This window comes from Pinus tabuliformis, chromosome 4_2, assembly GCF_031772625.1.
Source record: "Pinus tabuliformis cultivar Carrire ecotype Pingquan chromosome 4_2, CPIR1, whole genome shotgun sequence".
Classification (NCBI taxonomy): domain Eukaryota; kingdom Viridiplantae; phylum Streptophyta; class Pinopsida; order Pinales; family Pinaceae; genus Pinus; species Pinus tabuliformis.
In genome coordinates, this window is record NC_142304.1 from 530,707,788 (window position 1) to 530,731,745 (window position 23,958).

At 36.1% G+C, this 23,958-nt stretch overlaps 1 protein-coding gene across 11 annotated transcripts; it reads right to left on the minus strand.

Annotated features, from left to right (window-relative positions):
* Positions 1–931: 931 nt before the first annotated feature.
* Positions 932–7,301, minus strand: LOC149170363 (putative cytokinin riboside 5'-monophosphate phosphoribohydrolase LOGL6). 11 transcript variants are annotated; one of them, XR_016259887.1, is made up of 6 exons: positions 6,564–7,301; positions 4,978–5,077; positions 2,603–2,702; positions 1,842–1,912; positions 1,576–1,662; positions 932–1,213 (listed from the first exon to the last, which is right to left on the minus strand). XR_016259887.1 is itself a non-coding variant. In XM_089428995.1 (4 exons), the coding sequence occupies exons 2-4, from the start codon at positions 5,029–5,031 to the stop codon at positions 1,161–1,163; spliced, it is 207 nt and encodes a 68-aa protein (XP_089285121.1). In that variant the 5' UTR covers positions 5,032–5,077; positions 6,564–7,301; the 3' UTR covers positions 932–1,160. The 11 variants fall into 11 exon arrangements, 2 of the variants coding, with proteins under 2 accessions (XP_089285121.1, XP_089285120.1); XR_016259889.1 differs by having other exon boundaries at positions 932–1,231; XR_016259881.1 differs by having other exon boundaries at positions 1,576–1,719.
* Positions 7,302–23,958: the final 16,657 nt, after the last annotated feature.

Genomic DNA, 23,958 nt, shown 5'->3' on the forward strand with positions numbered 1-23,958 from the left:
ATCTTCTAGAATCTGTGTTCACTTAAACAGACATACTAGCCATTGACAAATTCGATCATCATAATTCATCTCCGTGTAATATGGTTGTTTAACCAGCATTGTATGAATGAAATGAAACTACAATACCATGGACACATCCATGACCATTCATATATTGTTGCTTTATTAGCCAAGAAACATAAACTAGAAACATAAACTATCGCATTTGTTACATCAGACCTTTAAATGCTATACGGTTCACATGGCAGAACGTTCGATCTCTCTAGTTTATGCAAACATATTAACCATGGAAAGAATTATAACACTGGCTCCTGTCTTTTTCCTATCTCATGCAAAATATGAATGAAATGAAACTACAATACCATGGACACATCCATGACCATTCATATATTGTTGCTTTATTAGCCAAGAAACATAAACTAGAAACATAAACTATCGCATTTGTTACATCAGACCTTTAAATGCTATACGGTTCACATGGCAGAACGTTCGATCTCTCTAGTTTATGCAAACATATTAACCATGGAAAGAATTATAACACTGGCTCCTGTCTTTTTCCTATCTCATGCAAAATGTGGCTGCAAATTGCCAACACTTCATTTAAGTAAATCTCATGCAAAATGTGGCTGCAAATTGCCAACACTCCACAAAAGCACGGTTCACAGAGGGATTGAATACACAATCTTTTTAGGACCTCTTGTTTGTAGGATAAAGGACCCACTTCCATGCAGCGATTTGACTATCAAAATCTATAAAGATGTACATACTCTCACCACATACTCAACTATAAACAAACAACAAACATAGTAAGAAATTAAAGTTTTCTTTTCCATTATTTTTAGGAGCTTCTGCCCAACTTTTCCGGCATTCTGTGCTCTTGGGTATAGAGAAAACAAAAACACCCAAAACACATTTAGGACACATTAAAAGATCAAATAAATATCAATGTCATATATTGCAATCATGTTAATGCCTGCAATAATTTGACGGGCATTTGTAGAACAAAAAATTAGATTCCATGGAATAGTTCATTCCACATAATTTACAAATATTGCAACAATGAATCATCATTCAAAACAAACAACTGCCCACAATTGGGGACCAAGCCAGGTCAAATTTATTATGACTGCAAATCAGAGGCTGCAGGGTATCCTACTCATTCAATTTCCCAGTTTCTTCGAGGAGCAACCCTGTAGTGTATAGGTACATATTCCTGCACAAAATATCCAAACTACAAATGTTTTTAATCCCTGTCACCAGAATATATGAATATATAACTAAACGATGAGCAGTCAAAAGTTCTCATCCATTAATGATAACATTTTATTTTGGATACCAATCCCTGACCATGTTCTTTTCTAGACACTGCAAGCAGTCAAAAGTTCTAATCCATTAATGATAACATTTTATTTTGGATACCAATCCCTGACCATGTTCTTTTCTAGACACTGCAAGCAGTCAAAAGTTCTAATCCATTAATGATAACATTTTATTTTGGATACCAATCCCTGGCCATGTTCTTTTCTAGACACTGCAAACATCAAGCCAGAATCACTTCCATAACATTCTCCCTACCTCCATCCTGGCTATAAGTTATTTTCCTGTTGGAGCAGACACAACAATATGCCGCGCAGAAGGCTTTATAAATCCCTCTTCAACGCCCTTATCAAATAAGGCAAGCAAGCAATTGTAATAACCATCAACATTAAGTAAACCCACCTGCACTTTCAGTAAGTTATGACTGATCAATACTCTTAATAATTGGCAATACTCTTGAAGATCAATGGTAAGGGCACTGAATGAACTCTAAAACAATTCAACATTAAACAGTGGATATGTACCGGCTTATCATGAATGCCTAGCTGTGACCATGTGATCATCTCTAGCAGCTCTTACATTGTCCCATAACCACCTTCAATCAGCCAAATCTTGAAGAAATCAGGGAATGGAATATCAAAGGATTTGGAAGTTTTATTATAAATTATCTGCATATTGTGTCTCACCAGGCCCTAATAAATGCATATTCACCATTAGCATAGATTCATCATAACCTTTGATCTATTAAACATAGAGAGATATACTTAACAAACAAACAAAAAGATATTCAAATTTCTAGTTACCAGGTATGATGGATCTATGTCAATTTAATTTTAATTTTATTTACATAATTACAAATGGCTTGAGCTCCTTTCTTAACATTGATAATTGGACCTTCACATTTTATTTTCATTTTAGTTTATTAGAATTAGCATAGATTCATTGTAACCTTTGATCTATTAAACAAAGAGATATATACTTAACAAACAAACAAAAAGATATTCAAATTTCTAGTTACCAAGTATGATGGGTCTATGTCAATTTTATTTTGTTTTTTTTACATAATTACAAATGGCCTGAGCTCCTTTCTTAACATTGATAATTGGACCTTCACATTTTATTTTCATTTTAGTTTATTAGAATTACCTACCGTCAAGGCACATTTCAGTGGCTATGGAGTGCACCTAGCTTCTCAAGGAGCAATTAAAAATTAAGCAATTAACAGCAAACCATCCTATTTATCATACCCCAAAAAGTTTCTTAAAAATGCGAAGTATCAAATCACCTAGAAGAGCAATAAAAGCATCATCTTGACGAGCCATTTCGGTCTTCCTTTCATGCATGTCAGCAACAGTCTTTACTTCACGCACTGTATGACCAAATATCTGTGATATAATTTACCATCTCAAACAGTTTAGGTTGTAGGATCTTTAAGCAACATCGATAGAAAAACTATTTCAATTACATAAAAAGCCAGAATAGTCATGTCCATAGCATCAAAAGCACATCAATCAGTTGCAATATGCAAAATCCTAATCATCCAATTTCAGAGCAATCAGTGCTTGGAAAAGAAAACTAGAAGCCTTATGCCAGTAATTTCACTGCAATACATTGTTCCTCTTAGCATGTTTGACTGGTGTTATACAACAAAACATCAGGTTGAATAGGTCATTGTTCTTTATTTTATCTCCCTCTCTTATATACTCTGTTCTGTTCTGTGTACCTTCTGATTAGCCTGATACTGTTCTGGTTGGCCTGGATGTAAAGAAGTTTGAGATAACTGTCCCATTTTCATTTCAAAGATGGACTAAAGATTTGTAATATGAGAAGGCCAGTAACCACTAATTTCCCACACTGTTTGGGGCAGCCGATATAGACACCAATGGTTCAATGTCATTTAACATGAAAGAAAAGTTACTTGTAGATAAGAACAATCACTTGGTTGAAATTTTTGAAGTTAATTAAACAGAGAAAAAGGATGCTTCCCTTAATTTCAGAGTGATAGTTCCTTTAAGCCTCCATCATTTTCATTTAGCTTAAATTGCATTGCTTGTGAAAACCATGTAAACAAATAACGTTATCCTATAACAGAAGAGACACTACATTGATTGTAAATGCCATGCAAACAAATAATTGTATTCTATAACAGAAGACAATAGCTCCTATTGTGTCTTCAAAGTTCCTTAATCCAAACATACTAAAAACCTAGCTATACAATTACAACCAAACAGTTGAGGTACATTGAAAGAAAATTTGAACCAGAAGTACATAAGAAGTAAATCAATTATTATCATTGATGGTATATATCAAGAAATGGATGTGTCCTGACATGTTGGTAACTAACTGAACTTGTGAGACGCTCTTTCAGTATCTCTGCTTCCCCAGCTAAATAGATATTCATTGCTACTAAGGAATTGTGTTTAGATCTTGAGATGACTAGGTAAAGTATCCAATCCACTAAAGTTCGATTCATATTCAGGGGTTTGAGCATGTTATCCACTTCTCTCTGCGCCCGAACTATTGCAGCTGGAACGAGACCAACTTGTTTTTTCTTTTCTAGAAAATGTTGGGGCCATGAGTGGCAATCGATGACTGTAAATTTATTTTTTCTTTTCCGGAAAATGTTGGGGCCATGAGTGGAAATGGACAACTGTAAATTTATTTAGTTGTTGGCTTTTCCCAGAAAAAACATGGAAAGAAAAAGAAAATGTTGGGGCCATGAGTGGCAATCGACAACTGTAAATTTATTTTTTCTTTTCCAGAAAATGTTGGGGCAATGAGTGGCAATTGACGACTGTAAATTTATTTTTTCTTTTCCAGAAAATGCTGGGGCCATGAGTGGAAATCGACAACTGTAAATTTATTTAGTTGTTGGCTTTTCCCAGAAAAAACATGGAAAGAAAAAGAAAATGTTGGGGCCATGAGTGGCAATCGACAACTGTAAATTTATTTTTTCTTTTCCAGAAAATGTTGGGGCCATGAGTGGAAATCGACAACTGTAAATTTATTTAGTTGTTCGCTTTTCCCAGAAAAAAACATGGAAGGAAAAGCCCTCTGCCTGCCAAGAACCAAATATTTCGAACCAAAGACTATGGCTATAAAAACAGTCATTGCCGCGGCTTAAACTCGTGCTTTTGTTCTTCATTTGATGGTGGTGGTTAGATAGTAACTTATGTTGGTTATTAAGGAGCTTATTCAACTGGGTCTGTTTCAACTCCAACTCGGTCTCAATCTGCGGCGTAGGGATAGAGAAATGAAATAGGGACGCCAGCCAGCTACGAAGTTGGAAGTCGTGAGGATGCTCGTGATTAAGACACTATATTTTCGCCTGGAATCGGATTTGCTCGACTAGGCTCTAGTACTCAATTAACCAGGTCAACTACAAGTGCTCCCTTTACCTTTTATTTTGCTCCTGGAACTCAATCCCCTGCCTCTTAATAACCCCTAGGAACAAGCGCTTTAGTTATCGATTTCAGTCTGCCCTTTCCCGTATCCACATGAAATTTTAACTGGATCACAATTTCAGCGCAGAACAACGCTTTGGCTATGGAGTGCACCTGGCTTCTCAAGGTGCAATTAAAACTTAATAGCAATTAACAGCAAACCATCCTATTTATCATACCCCAAAAAGTTTCTTAAAAATGCTAAGTATCAAATCACCTGGAAGAGCAATAAAAGCATCATCTTGACGAGCCATTTCGGCCTTCCTTTCATGCATGTCAGCAACAGTCTTTACTTCACCGACTGTATGACCAGATATCTGTGATATAATTTACCATCTTAAACAGTTTAGGTTGTAGGATCTTTAAGCAACATCGATAGTAAAACTATTTCAATTACATAAAAATCCAAAATAGTCATGCCCATAGCATCAAAAGCACATCAATCAGTTGCAATATGCAAAATCCTAATCATCCAATTTCAGAGCAATTAGTCCTTGGAAAAGAAAACTAGAAGCCTTATACCAGTAATTTCACTGCAATACATTGTTCCTCTTAGCATGTTTGACTGATGTTATACAATAAAACATCAGGTTGAATAGGTCATTGTTCTTTATTTTATCTCCCTCTCTTATATCCTCTGTTCTGTTCTGTGTACCTTTTGATTAGCCTGATACTGTTCTGGTTGGCCTGGATTTAGAGAAGTTTGAGATAACTCTCCCATTTTCATTTCAAAGATGAACTAAAGATTAGTAATATGAGAAGGCCAGTAACCACTAATTTCCCAAACTGTTTGGGGCAGCAGATATAGACACCAATGGTTCAATGTCATTTAACATGAAAGAAAAGTTACGTGTAGATAAACACAATCACTTGGTTGAAATTTTTGAAGTTAATTAAACAGAGAAATATGATGATTCCCTTAATTTCAGAGTGACAGTTCCTTTAAGCCTCCATCATTTTCATTTAGCTTGAATGGCATTTCTTGTGAAAACCATGTAAATAAATAACGTTATCCTATAACAAAAGAGAAGAGTCACTATCCTGCGATAAATTTGAGGGTGAAAGTTCTTTCAGGCCTCTATCATTTTCATTTAGTTTGAACTGCATTGATTGTAAATGCCATGCAAACAAATAATTGTATTCTATAACAGAAGACAATAGCTCCTATTCTGTCTTCAAAGGTCCTTAATCCAAACATACTAAAAACCTAGCTATACAATTACAACCAAACAGTTGAGGTACATTGAAAGAAAATTTGAACCAGAAATACATAAGCAGTAAATCAATTATTATCATTGATTGTATATATCAAGAAATGGATGTGTCCAAATATAGTCTTAGACAAATCTCACATCTACCCTAAAATGTAAACCCCTGTCTGATAGCTCCCACAGGTCTTAATTCATTTTTTATTAATATCTCGTAATTGTCATATTTTCTTGACATTTCTTGTTAGGATATATTAAGAGTTTACAGGTTCAGTGTGATGCTAAAAGCAATGGTACATCACACGGGCAATACCTAACTTCACAAATAGTGTGATTTTATTCCTTCGTGTCAAAGGTTATTACCCAAATTCTTTTGTCTGCAATAGTAAATGAAAGTTGTGTATGGGCCTTACCCGCATGGGTCAGACAATATCCAAACACAAAGAGAAACTTTGAATCAGCCATCTTGGCAGCAACCAAATGAGAAAAAATGGCTAAGCCTGCAAATTCCTACGGACAAGATAGAATTCATGCGTCCCAGTTACCTACTTTGATAATCTGTGGACATTAATAAGGTTTCGATCTCAAAACTCACCCGCCACTAAAGGTCGATTCATATTCAGGGGTTTGAGCGTGTTATCCACTTCTCTCTGCACCCGAACTATTGCAGCTGGAGCGAGACCAACTTGTTTTTTCTTTTCCAGAAAATGTTGGGGCCATGAGTGGCAATCGACAACTGCAAATTTATTTAGCTGTTCGCTTTTCCCAGAAAAAAAACATGGAAGCAAAAGCCCTCTGCCTGCCAAGATAAGATAGAAGCATTAAACAATTCTGAAGACTGCTTCTGACGAATGCCTTCTGTTAGTCTTGAGTAGGACCTGCTAATTGTACATTGTGCATGCCTTCTGTTAGCTGTTCTCTTTTCCCAGAAAAAACAATGGAAGCAAAAGCCCTCTACCTTCCAGTTTTCCTCGGGGAATTCCTGCAAGGAGAGCGCTCTTTCCCAAAAGATCTAATCAGAACAAGGTTTTGGGAGGAAAATGAGGAGAAATCAAATCATTGGAGGAATCAAGAAGGGGATTCCCACAGCAGTAGAGTAGAACAACATTTCCAATGGGGCTCAAAACTAACTATTATGAGAACAGTGCATCGCAAATAAAGTCATGGTCGCGTATAAGCCATCGTCCCATCGCATCAGCCATCGTCTTCTTCCCCAGTTTTTCACCCTCGGTTTGGTAGCAGAAGTGTTCCAGACAATGGATAGTGCAGAGCAAGCGCTAACTGCTACCAGTCTTATAACCTAAATAGGTCAACAAGGCCCACAAATGTACACATAATGACATAATGTGAGAGGGGAGTTGTTTTCAGAAAAAACACCTTACAGCGTAAATATGAAACCTTAAAACACACAAAGATTGCGAAATATGAAATTTTAAAAAACACAAAGATTTCAATCAGTTATGTAAATGATTCAATTTTATTTTAGAGAATGTAAATGAATAAATTTATATTCATTTATGATCAAGTAATCGTGTTAAGAGATTGAAAAAAAGGGAAGCTATATAAAGAAAGTAAATGAATAAATTTATATTCATTTATGATCGAGTCATCCCGTTAAGAGATTTTAAAAGGGGAGTTATATGGCAGAAAGATAGTGTAAGTTATCTTTGGTATTGTTGTTATGGTTATAAGTTTAATAATTTTAATTTATTATTTTATTTAATTTTAATTATAAAGATTCATTTATTTGAGTAAAAATTAATTTTCAATGAATTATATATTAAGTGAAAATAAACCATATTAAATATTAATATTTATTAATTAATATATGATGAGATTAATTTGATTGAGAATTTGTAATTTGTTAATTTGTTTTACTTGATTTTAATTATAGTTAGAAATTTATTATGAATTTTTAATGAAATTATATATTAAGTAAAATTAAATTATAGTATTTATTAATAATCAGTAATTGAGTATGTTATACCATTTTTATAAGAGAAAAAGGTGTAATTGAACATTAATTAATATGATTGAGGATTTGCACTTGATCTATTATTTTAAGATTAAGATTTTTGAAATAATAAAATGTGGGAATGAAATCTTAACAAAAAGTTGAAACTAGATTTATGGCAAAGAAAATAATTTCTACATTTTATTTTTTATTATGATTGTGAGCCATCCTTACTTGAAGGTAATAGTTTTAAGTAAAGAGATTAGTGTTTGTTTCAATGTCAAAAAGCAAAGAAGACATGCACCTTAAGCGAGGGTTAACTCAAGTGATCAAAGTTATTTTTTGTTTCAAAGGCAACTAATAGGAAAGTGCCCCACACAACTAATTCATCTCATTAAGGAATAAACATGGTATTGTCACAATTATGTAGTTAAATATATAAGTTGAAAATCTTATTGTTATTCATTTTTGTTTTTGTCTAGCTTGCATTAAACATAAATAAGGATGTAGTGAGCAAACAATAGAGTATTTGGTGCATGATCCATAAATACTGAAGAAGTATATTATTCTACATAATTATAAAATACTACATATAAACACACTTCTCATTGTTATTGCTTAATTAATTAGATTAGAATCCAACTATAGTCTTAGTTAGTGCATCTCTCTATCACCCATCCTAAACCATTCAAGATAATAATGTTTGGCATAGCATTTAATTTCATCATAGTTTTGGAAACATTTCTAGGAGGTTTCCAGAATTATGTCCTTCATCCTATATGTTATAAAGGTAAGCCCCTAAGTTCTATGTGATTTATTTCCTATATGAAGTGATTACCAATACATTGGAATTAGCAAAACATTTGTTTCTAGATGGGAGTGGCATGATAGTAGATGATTGGTAATTCTACAATGTGTTGTCAATTTCACTTGAGCTTATCTTGATTGTAGATTATCTAACATCCAACAATTGCTATATTTTTCATATCCATAGAAATAAATAAGATTGATTGATAATTCACTCCTTGAACCATAGTTACCAAATTCGAATTTGAGTTTGAATTCCAATTCAATTTGATACAAAATAAATTCGAGTGTGTAAAAGTTCAAGAATATATATCTTACAAATATTTACAAATAGAATTCATTATTCTTTGTCCTACTTTAATACGGAATTTATTATTTTTTCCAACTGCAAACTCACTTTTATCTACTATATTTTAATATGGAATTTAGTATTTTTGTCAACTGCAAAAAATTTGGCATGCAGTTTTTTTTTTTCTTATAATATAGAAGTTGCTTCTTTTTATTTTTTTAATATAAAAAATTTAGTGAGAAAAAATTATGTACTAAATTTGAATTACTGAATTATTAGGAAAAATGAAACCAATGGAAGAATTACCTAATTTTTTGGGCCAATACAACCAAACTTGGTAGCTATGTCTTGAACTATAGAGAACCAACCAACTAGTTGATGCACCTAGCTAGCCCCTCCCTCCATATCTATAGCATAAAATGAGTAGGATTGAGTTGGATGCACCTAGCCAACCTCTCCCTCCATATCTATAGAAGAAAATGAGTAATATTGAGTTGGATGCACCTAGTAAACCCCTCCCTCTATATATATAGCAAAAAAGTGAATAGGATTACTTTTTCAATCCTTGAGCCATAAAGAACCAATGAATGGAATGCACAATAATACAATCCCAATGCAATCATATAAGAGATAAATCCTTTTCCAATTACCCTTAACCCTAGATTGAGGCTCTAGTTCTTATTTTTAATTCTTAATCTACATAGACTAACCAATTTCCATCTCCCTATGACTGTGTCTATCCACGAAGATAGATTTCCTCTCTTACTCGTGGCTACTTCAAAGGTATATAAAAAGTCACAAGTATGTTATGTTTATTATGTAAATTCCCAGTAGTCATTAACTATGGCTGAAGGGGAGTTGTATCTCATGTAAAAAAATCATATTATGTAATTCATTGTAGTCATTAGCTATGAACAAAAAGAATATTTATGTTCTTATGTGTATTATGTAGTCATAGTAGTCGTAAACTATGACAAAAAAGAATATTTATGTTGTGATGTGTGAAAAAATTGTTTGTAGTATAGTTCCAATTCAACTGGTGTACACATGGGATGAATGGAAAAATATAGTTGAGAAAGACGAACACATTAGTTTATGCATTTTCTTAAATGAAGAACCAAAACATTTTCAAACTAGAATGAAAATTGGAGTCTCATTTGACGTTTATAAAATAAAGAGACATGGGCTACCACAGAAAGTGAATTTCAAAATAAAAGGACACAAACATTTAATCATCATATTGATCGATGTTGGGAAGCTAAAAGAGAGCCATTTGTATTCATAATAGAAACATATTACAACATGTTACTGAATATTATTTTCCAATACATAAAAATACATATCATCGTGTCTCCTTCCTTGCACATCATCCATGGTTTCTAAGACATTCATCTGGCACATTGCATACATTTTGAATAAAATTGTGGATACATAGAGTCATTGATAGTTAGCTACATGGTATCTAGTTGTGGACAGGGAGGTGATAACTATGGGTGCCACAGTGCCCTCATTCTCTCATTTGGATTTTTTGTTGTGTTATGTGTAGATATGTACAGTCTTTTTTTAGAGACCTGCATCAAGGACCTAAAAGAGAAGGATCACTTATTTTGTGCAATTGAAATTGCTCCCTATGTCACTAGGAACGTAGATTGATCCCTTTGTTGGATTGATAGGTAGCTTTCCCTAGAAATTTAGTGCCAAAATCATCCACCACCACTTCGAAGGGTGTCAGATTTGTGAAGAACTTGAACATGAAGATTGGAATTCCAATTTCCCCATCCCTTAAGCCATTATTGGAATCCCAAGGTGTAATTATGTCCTTAATTATTTTGATACCATTGCAAAAATATCACGAATAGGTTGTCCGTTAAAAGTCTCCTACCTAATTTGTTCCTTGGCTCGTCTCTAGAAACGGAAGGGTCTTGGTATCCGGCGGCCTTCCCTTTTCTAACCATGGATCCTTAAGGTTCCTTCCTAGTGTCATGTTACGATCTACAAGTGGCATGTCCCATTAACCCTATCGTGTAATGAGCATCTAGTCTATGTAATACGTTCCTAGTGGGATTTTCTCTGGAATTCCTTGGCCTTGGAGTTTTGCTCATTAAGCAGTGGGATGGCCTTAACTCTATTGTCCTATGGCATTCATAAGCTATCTATTCCTAGTATTTTTAAGGATTTGTAACAACCATGGGTTAAAAGTTCATGTAATAAATTTAATAAAAGAAAAATAAGACCAAGTTCATGGGACACATATTCCAAGTTGAATGTTGGGAAAAACATCCTAGTGGGTGTTCATTTGGTTTATTATGGTTAAAGGAAATTGGCAAACGCAATGGAAAAGGCTTTGGAAAGGCAAGAGGAGTTAATTGGAATTTTATTTATGAAAATAATGGAAAATATGATAAAAGGAAGGTGAAAGGTCACAGGGTGCATGTGAGGAGGAAATTGAAGAAAATAGAGGCCTCCTTAATAAAAATTCTTCTAAGGATAAGTTCACAGCTTTTGTGAGACCATTGAGGTCTCTCTATTCCCTCATACTATTGCACACTTAGAGTATTCTTGGAGCACTCTAGCATTGGAGGAAGGAAGGCAAAGGAAGGAAAAGGAGGAAAAGTAAAGTAAAGATCAAGCAAGGAAGAGTTGGATCAAGAGGATACAATGGGATTACTTGTAGGTATCGAGTTGAATGTATGATTTCATTGCTATTTTTGGCATGCATGGTACATGAATGTGTGTATTTGGTTCCCTTGTTGTCATTGGCATGGGTTTTTCTAGGTGTGATAATGGTTTTCAGCCTTGCCTTTCCATTTCCGAATAACCATGGTGTGATGGGGTTATTTTACTTGGTTGAGTTGGATTACCATATGGTTTCAAAACTGAGTGGGGTGGTCTTAGGAAAATTCCCAAAGGCCTAGGAATCCCTTGACCGCTAATGGTGGGATACATGGTAAAGCCTGACGGTGGAGATAGGAAAACTCCTAATGGTGTAGGTGGAGAGATACAGAGGCATCCATGTTTATTTAGGGCCTAGTGATCCCTTGACTGGTATATGGCGAGATTGCGGGAAATCTTGTAGTGTATGTTTCTTTGTTTAGTCCTAGGAATCCCTTAACTAGTAATGGTGGGATACATGGTAAAGCCTAGTGGTATAGATGAGGATTTCAAGCCTAGGAATCCCTTGACCGATAATGTCGACATACAAGGTAAATCGTGAGAATCCCTAGTTGGTTTTTTTGTGAGTCCCACATTCATGCTTGGAATATGGAACAAGGGTGATTGGATGAAAGAAAGATTTCGTTCAACTCAACCTATGGTCAGGTGGTATGTGGAAGTCCCTCACTTGGTTGGTTTTTGCACATGTTAATAAAATCTCTTTTCCTATTGTATTTCATGAGTAGATGTTCTTGTTATTTTGTGGCTTTGATGGTTGTTCTATCATTGTTATTCTACTAGTTATATGTTGGTTATAAGCATGGTTTTATGGCATAATTTAGTTATGGCTCTCCTTACGTTTTGTTTAGTAAATGAATTTTTAATGAATGTATGATCTAATAGATATAATGCAACTATTGTGAGATAGCATCAGACCTTCTTGACAAATCTCATATAAGTATGAGGTCCCTATGCTTAGAAGTGTTTATATGACATGTACATTACATGTTTATGATGTGTTTGACGAAATTCCTATCATGGTTAGGACGAGTCAGGTCATATCCTTGTTCAAGTGTTACATTAGAGGCCTTTTCTACTTGTTATTTATCATTTCTAATAATTTCATCAAGTTCTGGGAAGAGGCATGAGTCCTAGCCCTGGAAAAGTGGCTCAAATTTCGGAGTCGCTAACATAGAACTGCTTGAAAAAGAGTCGCATAGAAGCCTTGCTGTTGGAGTTATTGGAGGTTTTCAGTCACATGGAGGGCTTGTTATGGGAGTGACTAGGGGTTTAGGTTGGTAAAAAGGCAAGTTAAATCAATGGTTGGGCACCTGGAGTGGGTGGTTAGCCCCTGGGGGTCCTATAGCTCCTCAGGAAGGTCAGTTTAGATTTTTGGTGTGTTGGTTCCACTTCCGTAACTGTACATGGGGAGTTGAATCATATTATAGTAACTCTTTGTCACATGTTTACCCATGTGGACCAGTTAGTGTAGGTAAATGTGGGATGAGGGTGTTACAGAGTGGTATCAAATCATGGTTCACCCCTTGGACTGGATGAGCGGAATATGGTTGTCATGCATGCATGTCGGTTGAATATGCATTTGTTGTGTATGTTTGTTGTCTATGTGGATGTATGCATGCATTGTCATGGTTATAGTTTTCGTTCATGGGGTCATGGTATGTGGTTGGTATGGTCATGAATGGTAACTGGATGATGATTGAGATGATGTTTATATACTACTATGATTGTGTTTATACATGTATTGTTCTAATCTGGTTGATCTTGCAGACGAGATATCCTCCCTTGAACTATACGAGATATGTTGATTATGTTTATATTTTGGTTTAGCTGACATGATATACTTATTGGAAATAATACTGAGAGGGGGGGTGAATCAGTATTATCAAGTTCTTTTAATTAATCTTCCTTATTTATTCTTTGAATTATTTTTGCATGTCAGTACCATAAAATAATGAGCATGAACAAAGAAAACAGATAGTCACACCAAAGAACACAAGATGTAAGGTGGAAACCCAATGTGGGTGAAAACCACCTGCTGCAATATGTCTCTATCTTCTTTCAAATTAGAAACTCCTTTTACAATGGTTTTGTACTGGTGCAGTCCTTTACCAGTACGCAGGCTGCAACCTGCAGAGAGCTACAACTCTCTCTCGTTTTCCAGTCTCTCCTGGAAGGGAGCTACAACCCCCTACTTCTTTTCTTTCAAGGACCACTTTTCATAAATTTTCAAACTGGATCCAAGAACATCAAAAACCCATCAACTACACTTGCATCATCAATCTCTGATTTCACCAAAGCCAACCCGCATACAGATCTGCAAATATTTCCTTATAACTTTGCAGTTGTTACATCAGACATACCCAGATCATAACATGTGTAAAATAAAACATGCATCAATAATTCAGACCCAGATTATTAGATTTATAGATCAAGCGTATGCCACATATCACAGATCATATAGAGATACCACTATTCTAGCCTTAATATTTTGACCCATCAATAGAACTTATCCTTCTCCTTACGCTCAGGTTCCTTCTTCATTCAGATCCAGATCTGCACCAAAACCCAATCACAATATTCCAGATCTAGCACTTTATCAAATATTCGATAATTCAGAAGATGCTGTGCCAAATGATCTCCTTCCTCTTTTATAGTCTTAGGCCTTTCACAATACCACGGGCCAAAACCATAGGATCAAAAAACTGTTGGACTAATACCATGAACCAACCATAAAAGTACGTGAGATCAACACTTTTGGATGCAATACCACGGTCCAAAACCATAGGTTCAAATACCAAGGACTAACTACCATGGACCAAAGGTAAGTTCTCCAACATATACGCGCTTTTCCTTGCATGAAAGTGCGTACCATGGTCCAAAACCATAGGTTCAAATACCAAGGACTAACTACCATGGACCAAAGGTAAGTTCTCCAACATATACGCGCTTTTCCTCATAGGTTCAAATACCAAGGACTAACTACCATGGACCAAAGGTAAGTTCTCCAACATATACGCGCTTTTCCTCATAGGTTCAAATACCAAGGACTACCTACCATGGACCAAAGGTAAGTTCTCCAACATATACGCGCTTTTCCTTGCATGAAAGTGCGTGAAATTTTTCTCTACATGAAATAAACTTTTCTCTGCATAAAAGTGCGTGAACTTTTCTCTACATGAAATAAAATTTTCTCTGCATAAAAGTGTGTGAACTTTTCTCTACATGAAATAAACTTTTCTCTGCATATAAGTGCATGAACTTTTCTCTACACTATAATTTATTAGGGTTGCCATCAAGTACAACATATGTATCATAATGCCAACAATACTTGCAGGAAGAAGATCAAAGATGATTAGCAAGACGATAGACTATAGTTCACGAGATTATTCCTATAGATCAGGCATGGGGACTTCACTGAAAAAGCAATAATACCATATCACATGCATTCATGTCGAGGCATAAAAAATGAGGAAAAAATGAAATAATTTATTGAGCATATAATAGGGGACAAAGGGTTTTATATGTTGTATAGAAATATGTGTATTATAAGGTAGTGTTTATGCAATACTTTGGCCACACAGAGGAAAAAAACAAGTGGGATGGAGAAATAGAGGTTCAAGAGTATTGTGGGAATATAGAAAATGGGAGGGAGAAAGAAAAAGGTATGGGAATATTAGGTCCATAGTAGCCTAATATTCAACCCTATGGCCCTAGTATTGGCATGAAATGCATGGTAATGTTAAAAGTGATATTCTCCTTTATCATTCATTTTCATCCTTTTACTTAAATTTTTAACATTACCATGAAATGAAATGACTCAGGATTTTGGAGAGTGGTTCCGACCTCATTAGATTTCAAGATTTCAAGATTTCCGACCTCATGGAGAAAGTAGAATTTTATATCTCACTCAAAATCCAGTAGACTTATTAGTTTTTCAGGATTTCAAGATTCGGGGATTGCAATGTTTTTATTGGATTTTTTCATGTACTAGGATACGAAACTCATGTTTAATCAAGAGAACCAAACCCTCTATGTACCTTGATGTTAGTGACATTGGTTTTGAAACTCCTCTATCATGACCCTACTAAAAATGTACATATCACTCAAACAAAATCTTGACTTGACATGCTACATTTTTTCTATCTTATGTTAATCCTTAGAGGGTGATATTAATGACAAACATCCCAATATAGGCAATGATTTTGATGATATGTAGGTATTTATTGTAGCATGATTTTTGTTGATGCTAGAGGCCATCGAGAGCATATTTGTGGATGTATTTTCGGTTAAGATATGGATTTCACTCAATTTTATTTTTGTTATGTGCACCCTTACATGTTGTATAAATGAGAACTTTCAATTTTTGGACCTGTGTTTGATGAAGATTATAACTACTATATGAATGATGTTATATGGTTTAATCCATGTTTTTGTATTTTTTATCACAAATTCATCATTATAGAATATTTTTTTGACATATATGCATCAAAATATATAAAAATATATGTTATATAAAATTCATTCCCAAAATCGCTCCCAACATGGGATCTTTGGGAAATATCACTCCTCGCTCCAGCTTCTACTCCCACTTCCCACTTCTTCTCCCACTCCTAAGCATCCTTGCTCCAGAACAGACATGCGTCACATTACTAATACATCTATGATCTATGTGTAATGTGTGTGTTAATATTTTTTACCTATTGCTAAGCTAGTGATCCTCCCAATGATGGGGTAGTAGAGAAGACAACATATATGGCACCTTCACCTTTTATTTACATTAGTGATGAACATGTTGAATAAAAGTGAAGGAGATAGTGATACTGACTATTTCTTGGTATAGGGCACATGCATGCCACAGGAGATAGTGAAATAGACTATTGTTTGGAAGAGGGTGCATGCATTCTAAGGGAACACATGTCACACCTTCAATTAATTCCAGTTTAGATGTTGTTTCAAATTTAGCAATTTCATTTTTTGATAGATTTTTTCTATTATTAGACTCTTTTCTTTTGTTATTTTTAGCATGCATGATATATTATTACTAAGAGGTTGTAAATCCTTAGTAAATTAGAATACTTATGCATGATAAATTCCCATCTTAGGTAGAGGACACAAATCTCAAGGAAGGGATGCATGCTTGCATGCTCCAGTTCATCTTTTGATGGAGACACACTTAGTTGGCATTCTTACCATGCAACTATGGTGCACTAGGTGATCAAGTTAGGGCTATGATTTGAAAAATTCCAACCATATAGGATTTTTCATGTGTCCATATTCATTGTATTTTCTCTCCTCTTCATATTCTTCGAGTGTAGAATGGCTAGTGATTTGGTGTTTTGTTAATCCACTCCTTCTATAAAGGTCAACCACATAATTTAATTACCTTTTTCCATGGAAATAGTATATATGGGCACCTAGAAATTTCACAAGTTCAAACCTTGACTAGGCATATATTGGCACCTAAAGATTTTAGTGCAATTGTGTTTTTTTGAAACAACCATTACATAGTACATAGAATAGTATCATACTCACCTGTACTGGAAGATAGTTGGATTTTTTTTCCCTACTTACATCTAAGCACAAAACACAACTTGAATAAGCCAAAGGATTTTGTTTTGTATTCACAAAGTAATTGAACACTATCACCTCCACTACTTGGGGAGGCCCACTTTCACATTTTCCTTCAGCTCTAACTTTCATTGGAAAACTTCACATAGGAAGACCCAATGTAAACAAAGTAAAGAAATGCAACTACAACTACACTTACAGAAATGGCTAAAACGCCTCTTGTTGAGATGTCCTTTTACTAGTATCTAAACCCTATGTAGATGGCTATGTTATTCTCAACTCAATGCAAATAGACAATTCACCCCATATGTTAATTTGAACCTTAACACATGGCCAACAACATTGATTTGGAGTCTCCCAAAAAGACTTGTTCATAAATTTGGGGTTGCAAAACCTTTTTCATGCTAATTCTTACATACATTCTTATATTATATATTGTTTTTAAACATATTTATATTTATGGTATGCATACATTGTTTCCAGTTCATGGAAAAATTCATTGCAATAGACTACTTTCATTTGCAAAGCCATAATTTCATGACCTGATGTAATTATCATTTGATGATGTTGCAGACTGCTAGAAGGGCAATGTTTACATTGTAGCTAGTGGTTATAAGCATTGGTTATAATGGGAAAATCTCACAATAATGGTCTTGTATTTCAATAACATTTTTCTTGACATATATAGCAACCTATAGTTTCATGGCAATCTCCAAACTATCCTCTAGAATAGGAGTGAATAAAAGTCCATATTTATATATTCTAAAGAAAAGGTATTATCCATACTCGATCAGGGGTGAGGACATTAGTGCATTGGTCAAGGTGGAAATCTAGGTAGATATTTCAGCAAGATGACCTTGAACTATGGTCAGAATCAAGTGCAGGAATCTCAACCTAGGCATGTCATGACTGAATTTAGATGGGGTTGGATGGGGTATCAAGTAAATGCAAATAGCGTACAACAATAGTTCATCACACTCAATTCTCTGTACTATATAAGACTGTCAGTCTACTTATACCATCGCAGGAAACTACCTAGTTATTGATCATTCATTTAAAAATTTAAATAACCCATAAGGAACACAGCAATACAATAAGGAACCAAAACTACTTCTTTCATTAACTACAATATAAGAGAGTACATGACAGAGTATAAAAGGCTTGAACCATGTTCATAAAATACAAAAATAGTACATTTTCATAGAATGAAACTGATGAGAATGGCCATAAGCAGAGCAGAGGATAGTCCTAGCCTTTCCGCAACTGATCTAGCTCTATGGATCCTGCCATTTCTCACCCACTTCATCACCAACCTCTTCCTTGTGCTATCTTTTTCCTTTTATCCTTTGCTCTACATTCCCACGGCCAGTTCCGCTTGACTAACTCCGCACTCAAATGCCTTCTATTTCCCTTGCTCGGTTGCTTTTGTATTCTTCCACCACCTTGCTGCAATTTCCCGTTCACTTCCGGTTCATGTCCCTTTCCTTTGGTTATCAGCTCCGCAACCTAAACCATTGTCCCCGCCACCTATTCTTGACCTTTCTTCCCGCCAAACTCCAAAATTCAAAATGAAGGCCCCAACAGGCCCCAACCACAGTTCTTTGACTCGTCCTCGAGTCAATCTATCTCAAGTGTTGCTGCCTCTGTTGTTTTTCTTGGCGGAGACTCTGCCATTATTTCTTGTTGTTGTGTTGTTTCTTCTTCTTTCAGTGCTGCTACTTCTGCCTCTGGTTGTGTTAGTCTTGCGTCATGCGGGGCTACTTCCGCTACACTTTTTCCTTCTTTTCCAAATGAAGGCCCCAACTCAGATACTATGACAATCGTTTCCTTGCGGAAGTGGTTATAATCTTCCAATGTCATCTTCCAGATGCATGTGAGGGCTTCTGCCTGTATGTGAGGGTTTCTGCCTTTTGGAGAAATTCAAGCATTGATGTGGATTTCGGTTAATCGGGGCAGGTGTTCTGCAAGGTGCTCCACTGTTCTTCGACCTCGTCACATACCTCCTGCAGAGTAATCACATGCTTACCGACCGGTGGCCTGAGATCACGAATTTTATTTTTTTCTTGGTCGATTCTTCCTCAATTTGTTGTACCCTAGCCTCAAGGGAGGTGATCTCATCATCAATTTTCTTTACCTGACCTTTGTCCTTGCAGGTCTTGTTTTCAGCAATGCATTGTTGGATTTGTTGGCGAAGTAGATACAGTGGCTAGTTTTTCATGGCCAAGCTACGTAACCAATCGTTGACTTGCTCCCTTAGCACACAACCATCCACCAGGGCATCAATTAGTGAAGCTTTTAGTGCAGCGACAATGTGGAGTTTCTGCTCAATCTCTGCGATGTAGCTTGTAGCTAGATTGGGCAGCGCTAGTCTTGTCATATCTAAACTCTTCTTCAGCTCCTTGTTGGTGGCCACAAGTTCCATGCATGTTTTTTGAATATGATCGTAGTAGTCAACCAATGTGCAGGCCGAAAATTCCTGGGGCGCTTCAATAACTAAATCGACCACAGTTGGCTGGAGTGCTCGTAGCTTTCATGTCACCTGCTCAACCTGTGATTGCAGTTGTTGATTTGTCTATCAGAGTTGATCTCACTCTACCGTGATAGTGACAAGTTGGTGCTTCTGGTGCTCGTGCTCGGTGACCAGGTCATTATGGATCTGTTCAGCCCTCTGAGCTGCATGTTGGATAAATTCGAACAACTGTGAAAATGACCAGTGCTAAAGGTTCTCGGGTTGCATTGTTGATGGGTCTGAGAAGTTTCTTTGCAGGGGTTGGCCGCTAGCAATAGATTTTTGTGAGTGGCCTTGGGGGGAAGTTGCAGGTTGCGTGGTTTCAAGAAACTGAGGAGTGGGAGGGATAATGATTGGCTCTGGAACAACGAGGAAATTTATTGGAAATGAGGCTTCAAACGGTTAGATAAGGGACGCCTTTACTACTGAGGGGTTTTTTTCTCGTGCATATGGTAGACCCTATTTAGTGGGAGATCTGCGAGATCAATTCTTATGGTGAAAGAAGATGGTGAGAAGTGGAAAGATAGAGATTGAGAAAATTAATGGTCAAAGTTTTGAGTTGTGGAAACTCAAGATGGAGGATCTGCTAGTGGATAAATATCAATGATCGTGGTAGATCCAGGTACTAAACCAACAACAATGTCAGCTGAAGACTGGGCGAAGTTGGATCGGAAGGAAAAGAGCAAAATATGGTTGTGTGTCTCGGATTTGGTATTGTTGAATGTATCAAGGGAAGCTTCGGCGAAGGCTTTGTGGGACAAGTTAGGGACATTGTACCAATCTAAGTCTCTGGTGAATAAAATGTTCCTATGGAAAAAGTTATATAACCTGAGGATGAAAGATGGAGACTCGGTGACAGAGCATCTGAATGCCTTTAATATTGTGGTAAGCCAGTTATTATCTGTTGATATTAAAATTTTAGATGAAGATAAGTGCATCAGTTTGTTGTGTTCTCTACCAGATTCATGGGATAGTTTGGTTGTTGCAATAGGTAGCAATGCAACTGCCTTGCAGTTTGATGAAATAGTCTCATCCTTGTTGTCGGAGGAGATGAGACGGAAAAATATGGAGGGCTAGAATGGTGATGCCTTGTTTGTATGAGGACAGTCCCATAACATAAACAAAAATAAGTCCTTGAGTGGGAGATCTAAATCTAGAAGGAGATCTAAATCTCCAGGAAAACCTGTAAAGGTGTGCTGGAAATGCAGAAAGGAAAGGGATTTGATGATGCTCCTTCTGCAGATGCGAAAACCACCTCAAATGAAGGTGGGGATGTGTACTTGGCTTCTTCTTCAAGTACACATGTAGATCATGAGGCATGGTTGATTGACCCAGGTGCATCCTTTCACTTCAGTCTCCATAAAGAGTGGTTCTGCGAGTATGAGAAATATGATGGTGGTGATGTCTTCCTAGGGGATGACAAGAAGGCTAGAATCATTAGTCATGGAAAAGTCAAGTTGAAGTTGCAAGGTGGAAGGATTAGAACACTTTCAGGTGTTCTGCATATTCCTGCATTGGCCAGAAATCTGATTTATGTACGCAAGATGGATGATGCAGATGCAAAAACAATGTTCGAGAAATATACCTGCAAGATGGTTCGAGGAGCACTGGTATTGATGCGGGGAGTTTGGATTGGAATTCTGTACAAGATTCAAGGTAGCACTGTTATTAAAGGGTTCAATAGTTATGTGGTTCCTGAAAGTGGAGCAGAAAATCTAGTGGTCTCTGGAGAAAATACCATGTTATGGCATCAAAGGCTTTGAAATATTGGAGAGAAGGGCCTTCAAATAATTCATGGTAAAGGTATGGTAGAAGGTATGTCTAATATCTCTCTGGATTTTGATTTCTGTGAAAATTGTGTATATGGGAAGCAGAATCGGTCCACAAAAACCTGGTCTTTGCAGGGTCCAAACAAACATGGTATTGTAGAATCTTTTAACAAAATACTAGAGAGATACCTCACCGATATATGCTCTTCTAACCAAGACGACTAGGATGAGTGGGTATCAGCTACTTTATAGGCCTACTGCACAACCATCAAGCGCCTGCACAAGTACACATCATTCCATCTTGTTTATGTGTGAGAACCCGTAGTACCCGTCGATTTAATCATTCCCAACCTTTTCATTGTACAAGTCACTCACATGTCCGAGGATGAATCCATTACGAAGAGGCTGGGTGAACTCTGGGGTTGGACGAGGCATGATTTTTGGCCAATTTTCACCATGCTATTGACAAGGAGAGGCAAACAGCATGGCATGACTGGAACATAAATTGGAAGTCCTTTAAAATTGGGAATCAAGTTCTCTTATACAACAATAAGTTTCTAAAACATCCTAAGAAGTGAAAGAATCCAGAGTTGTCAAACTTCCACAACTCGATGAATCCTATTGCCTGGCTAGGTGAATGTTGCATGCCTAAAGCCCTTCCATGGCACAACCATTTCTTCATCAAATTGATTTGGTCTTTGAAATGGGATTGTAGTTAGGTTTAGGAAGAGTCATTCAGTTATTTTAGTTGTGTCAGTTACTTAGGTTGCATCTTTTAGTCTATTTCCTTCAGTTATTTCAGTCGTGTCAGTCACAAATAAACTTGTGTTAGTTATCTTAGTTGCGTCAGGAGAGTGCCTTTCTCCACAACCGATTGTGTTCAAGGAGTCACATGTAGCAGTTCTCTTATCCATAATAATTAGTAATAATTCCCTGTTTCATTTCAAATTTGGGCTAAATCTCTCTCGTAATATTCCTGACACGATATGGTTATCATCTTTTTTGAACCTACCATCATTTCGTCATAACTAACCATCATGACCACCTTCCTTTTCATTTTTCGCGTCATCCAGGTTAGGTCTAGGTCACATTCATTGTTAATGCCACAATTTGAATTGAGTGTAGAAAGTTGTCGTATTAATTAGTTAAACGGTCTTATAAAAAATGCTATGTTAGGTCTTCTAATTTAGTTTTCATGGTGTTGTAGTATTAAACAACCCCCCATTTATTTTTATTTTATTTATTAATAAATAATGAGGAGCCTTCTTTTATTTTAATAAAACTTTTAATTTTCAATAAAGATAGCACATTTTTTAAGTTCGTTGTAAAATCTCTTAGGCTTGAAAGTTTCCCTCATCGAAACTCATTTATCGAAGGCTCAATCATTATAATGTTATGTTAAATCAAAATCCCAACAGGCCCTCTTTTCACAAAATCAATGTGTTATCAGAAGGTTTTCATCGAACACTTATTATATCCTAACTTTCCTTTTAAGAAAGTTACGATAAAGTCATTCCCTGATAAAGATTTCCAGACGATTAATTTATTCATTCAAAGGGTTTTTTGCTAAAAGGTTAATATAAGTCATGCGCCCCCTTTTTAAATTAATATTATAAGAGCCGACGGCCCCATAGCTGCCTCTTAGGATATCGTCCCTTCGCAATATCGTAACTTTCTAAGTGTGCCACTTACGATACTCAGCACTTCTGATATCTCCCAGCTCTTATACCTTCCTCCTTCGATATATAACATCTCTGATATTCATCCCCTCTGATACCATGAGACCTCTAATATTCATGTCTATAGCTATCATCGGGGCTTTCATATTGGGAGCTTGTTCTTTAAACTTCCGATATGCCACCTCCAATATAGAAATCCCGATATCACTTCCCACTTCTACTTATAGTCGTTACTTCTTCAAATATCCTTTATCGGAAGTTACCAATATCGTAACTTTCTAATGCATCTCCAATTCGTTCCTCCGATATTTTTCTTCTGATACGCTGATGTGGGAAAACCCACGTGAATTCATGTTTATGCATTTAATATTTGAAAGTGGTGAATTTATAGTTTTCGAGATTATAAACATCTTCATTCATTGCAATTCGATTATATCTTAATTCGCTTTTAAGACGAATATTGTTGTGTAAAAATTGTTATTTGTGTTGTCTTTCATCTGAAGAAGTTGTCGCTAAGACCTGTGTTTTCCATTATAGGCTAGTCCCGACTAGCGTAACTTCGAATAAATGTCTGAAGCAACAAAAGTAAAGAAAAAACTTGCTACTCAGCAACAATCTCTTACTCCTCCAACCAAAAACGTCGTTATGCCAGGGTTATTTTCTGACACAGTCTATTCTCTAGATGCTAGAAGTGCCTCTTGGGAATCTATCTATAAACTATTTGAGGATGAAGGACCCAGGG

Bases quoted from the DNA above. Each gene is read 5' to 3' on its own strand.
- LOC149170363 (XM_089428994.1), bottom strand. From the start codon at position 5,031: ATGAAAGGAAGGCCGAAATGGCTCGTCAAGATGATGCTTTTATTGCTC. The intron at 2,703-4,977 runs GTGATTTGATAC...ATTATATCACAG, and splicing joins TGCTTTTATTGCTCTTCCAG to ATATTTGGTCATACAGTGCG. The intron at 1,232-2,602 runs GTGATTTGATAC...AAACATTTGTAG, and splicing joins TGCTTTTATTGCTCTTCTAG to TTTGGATATTTTGTGCAGGA.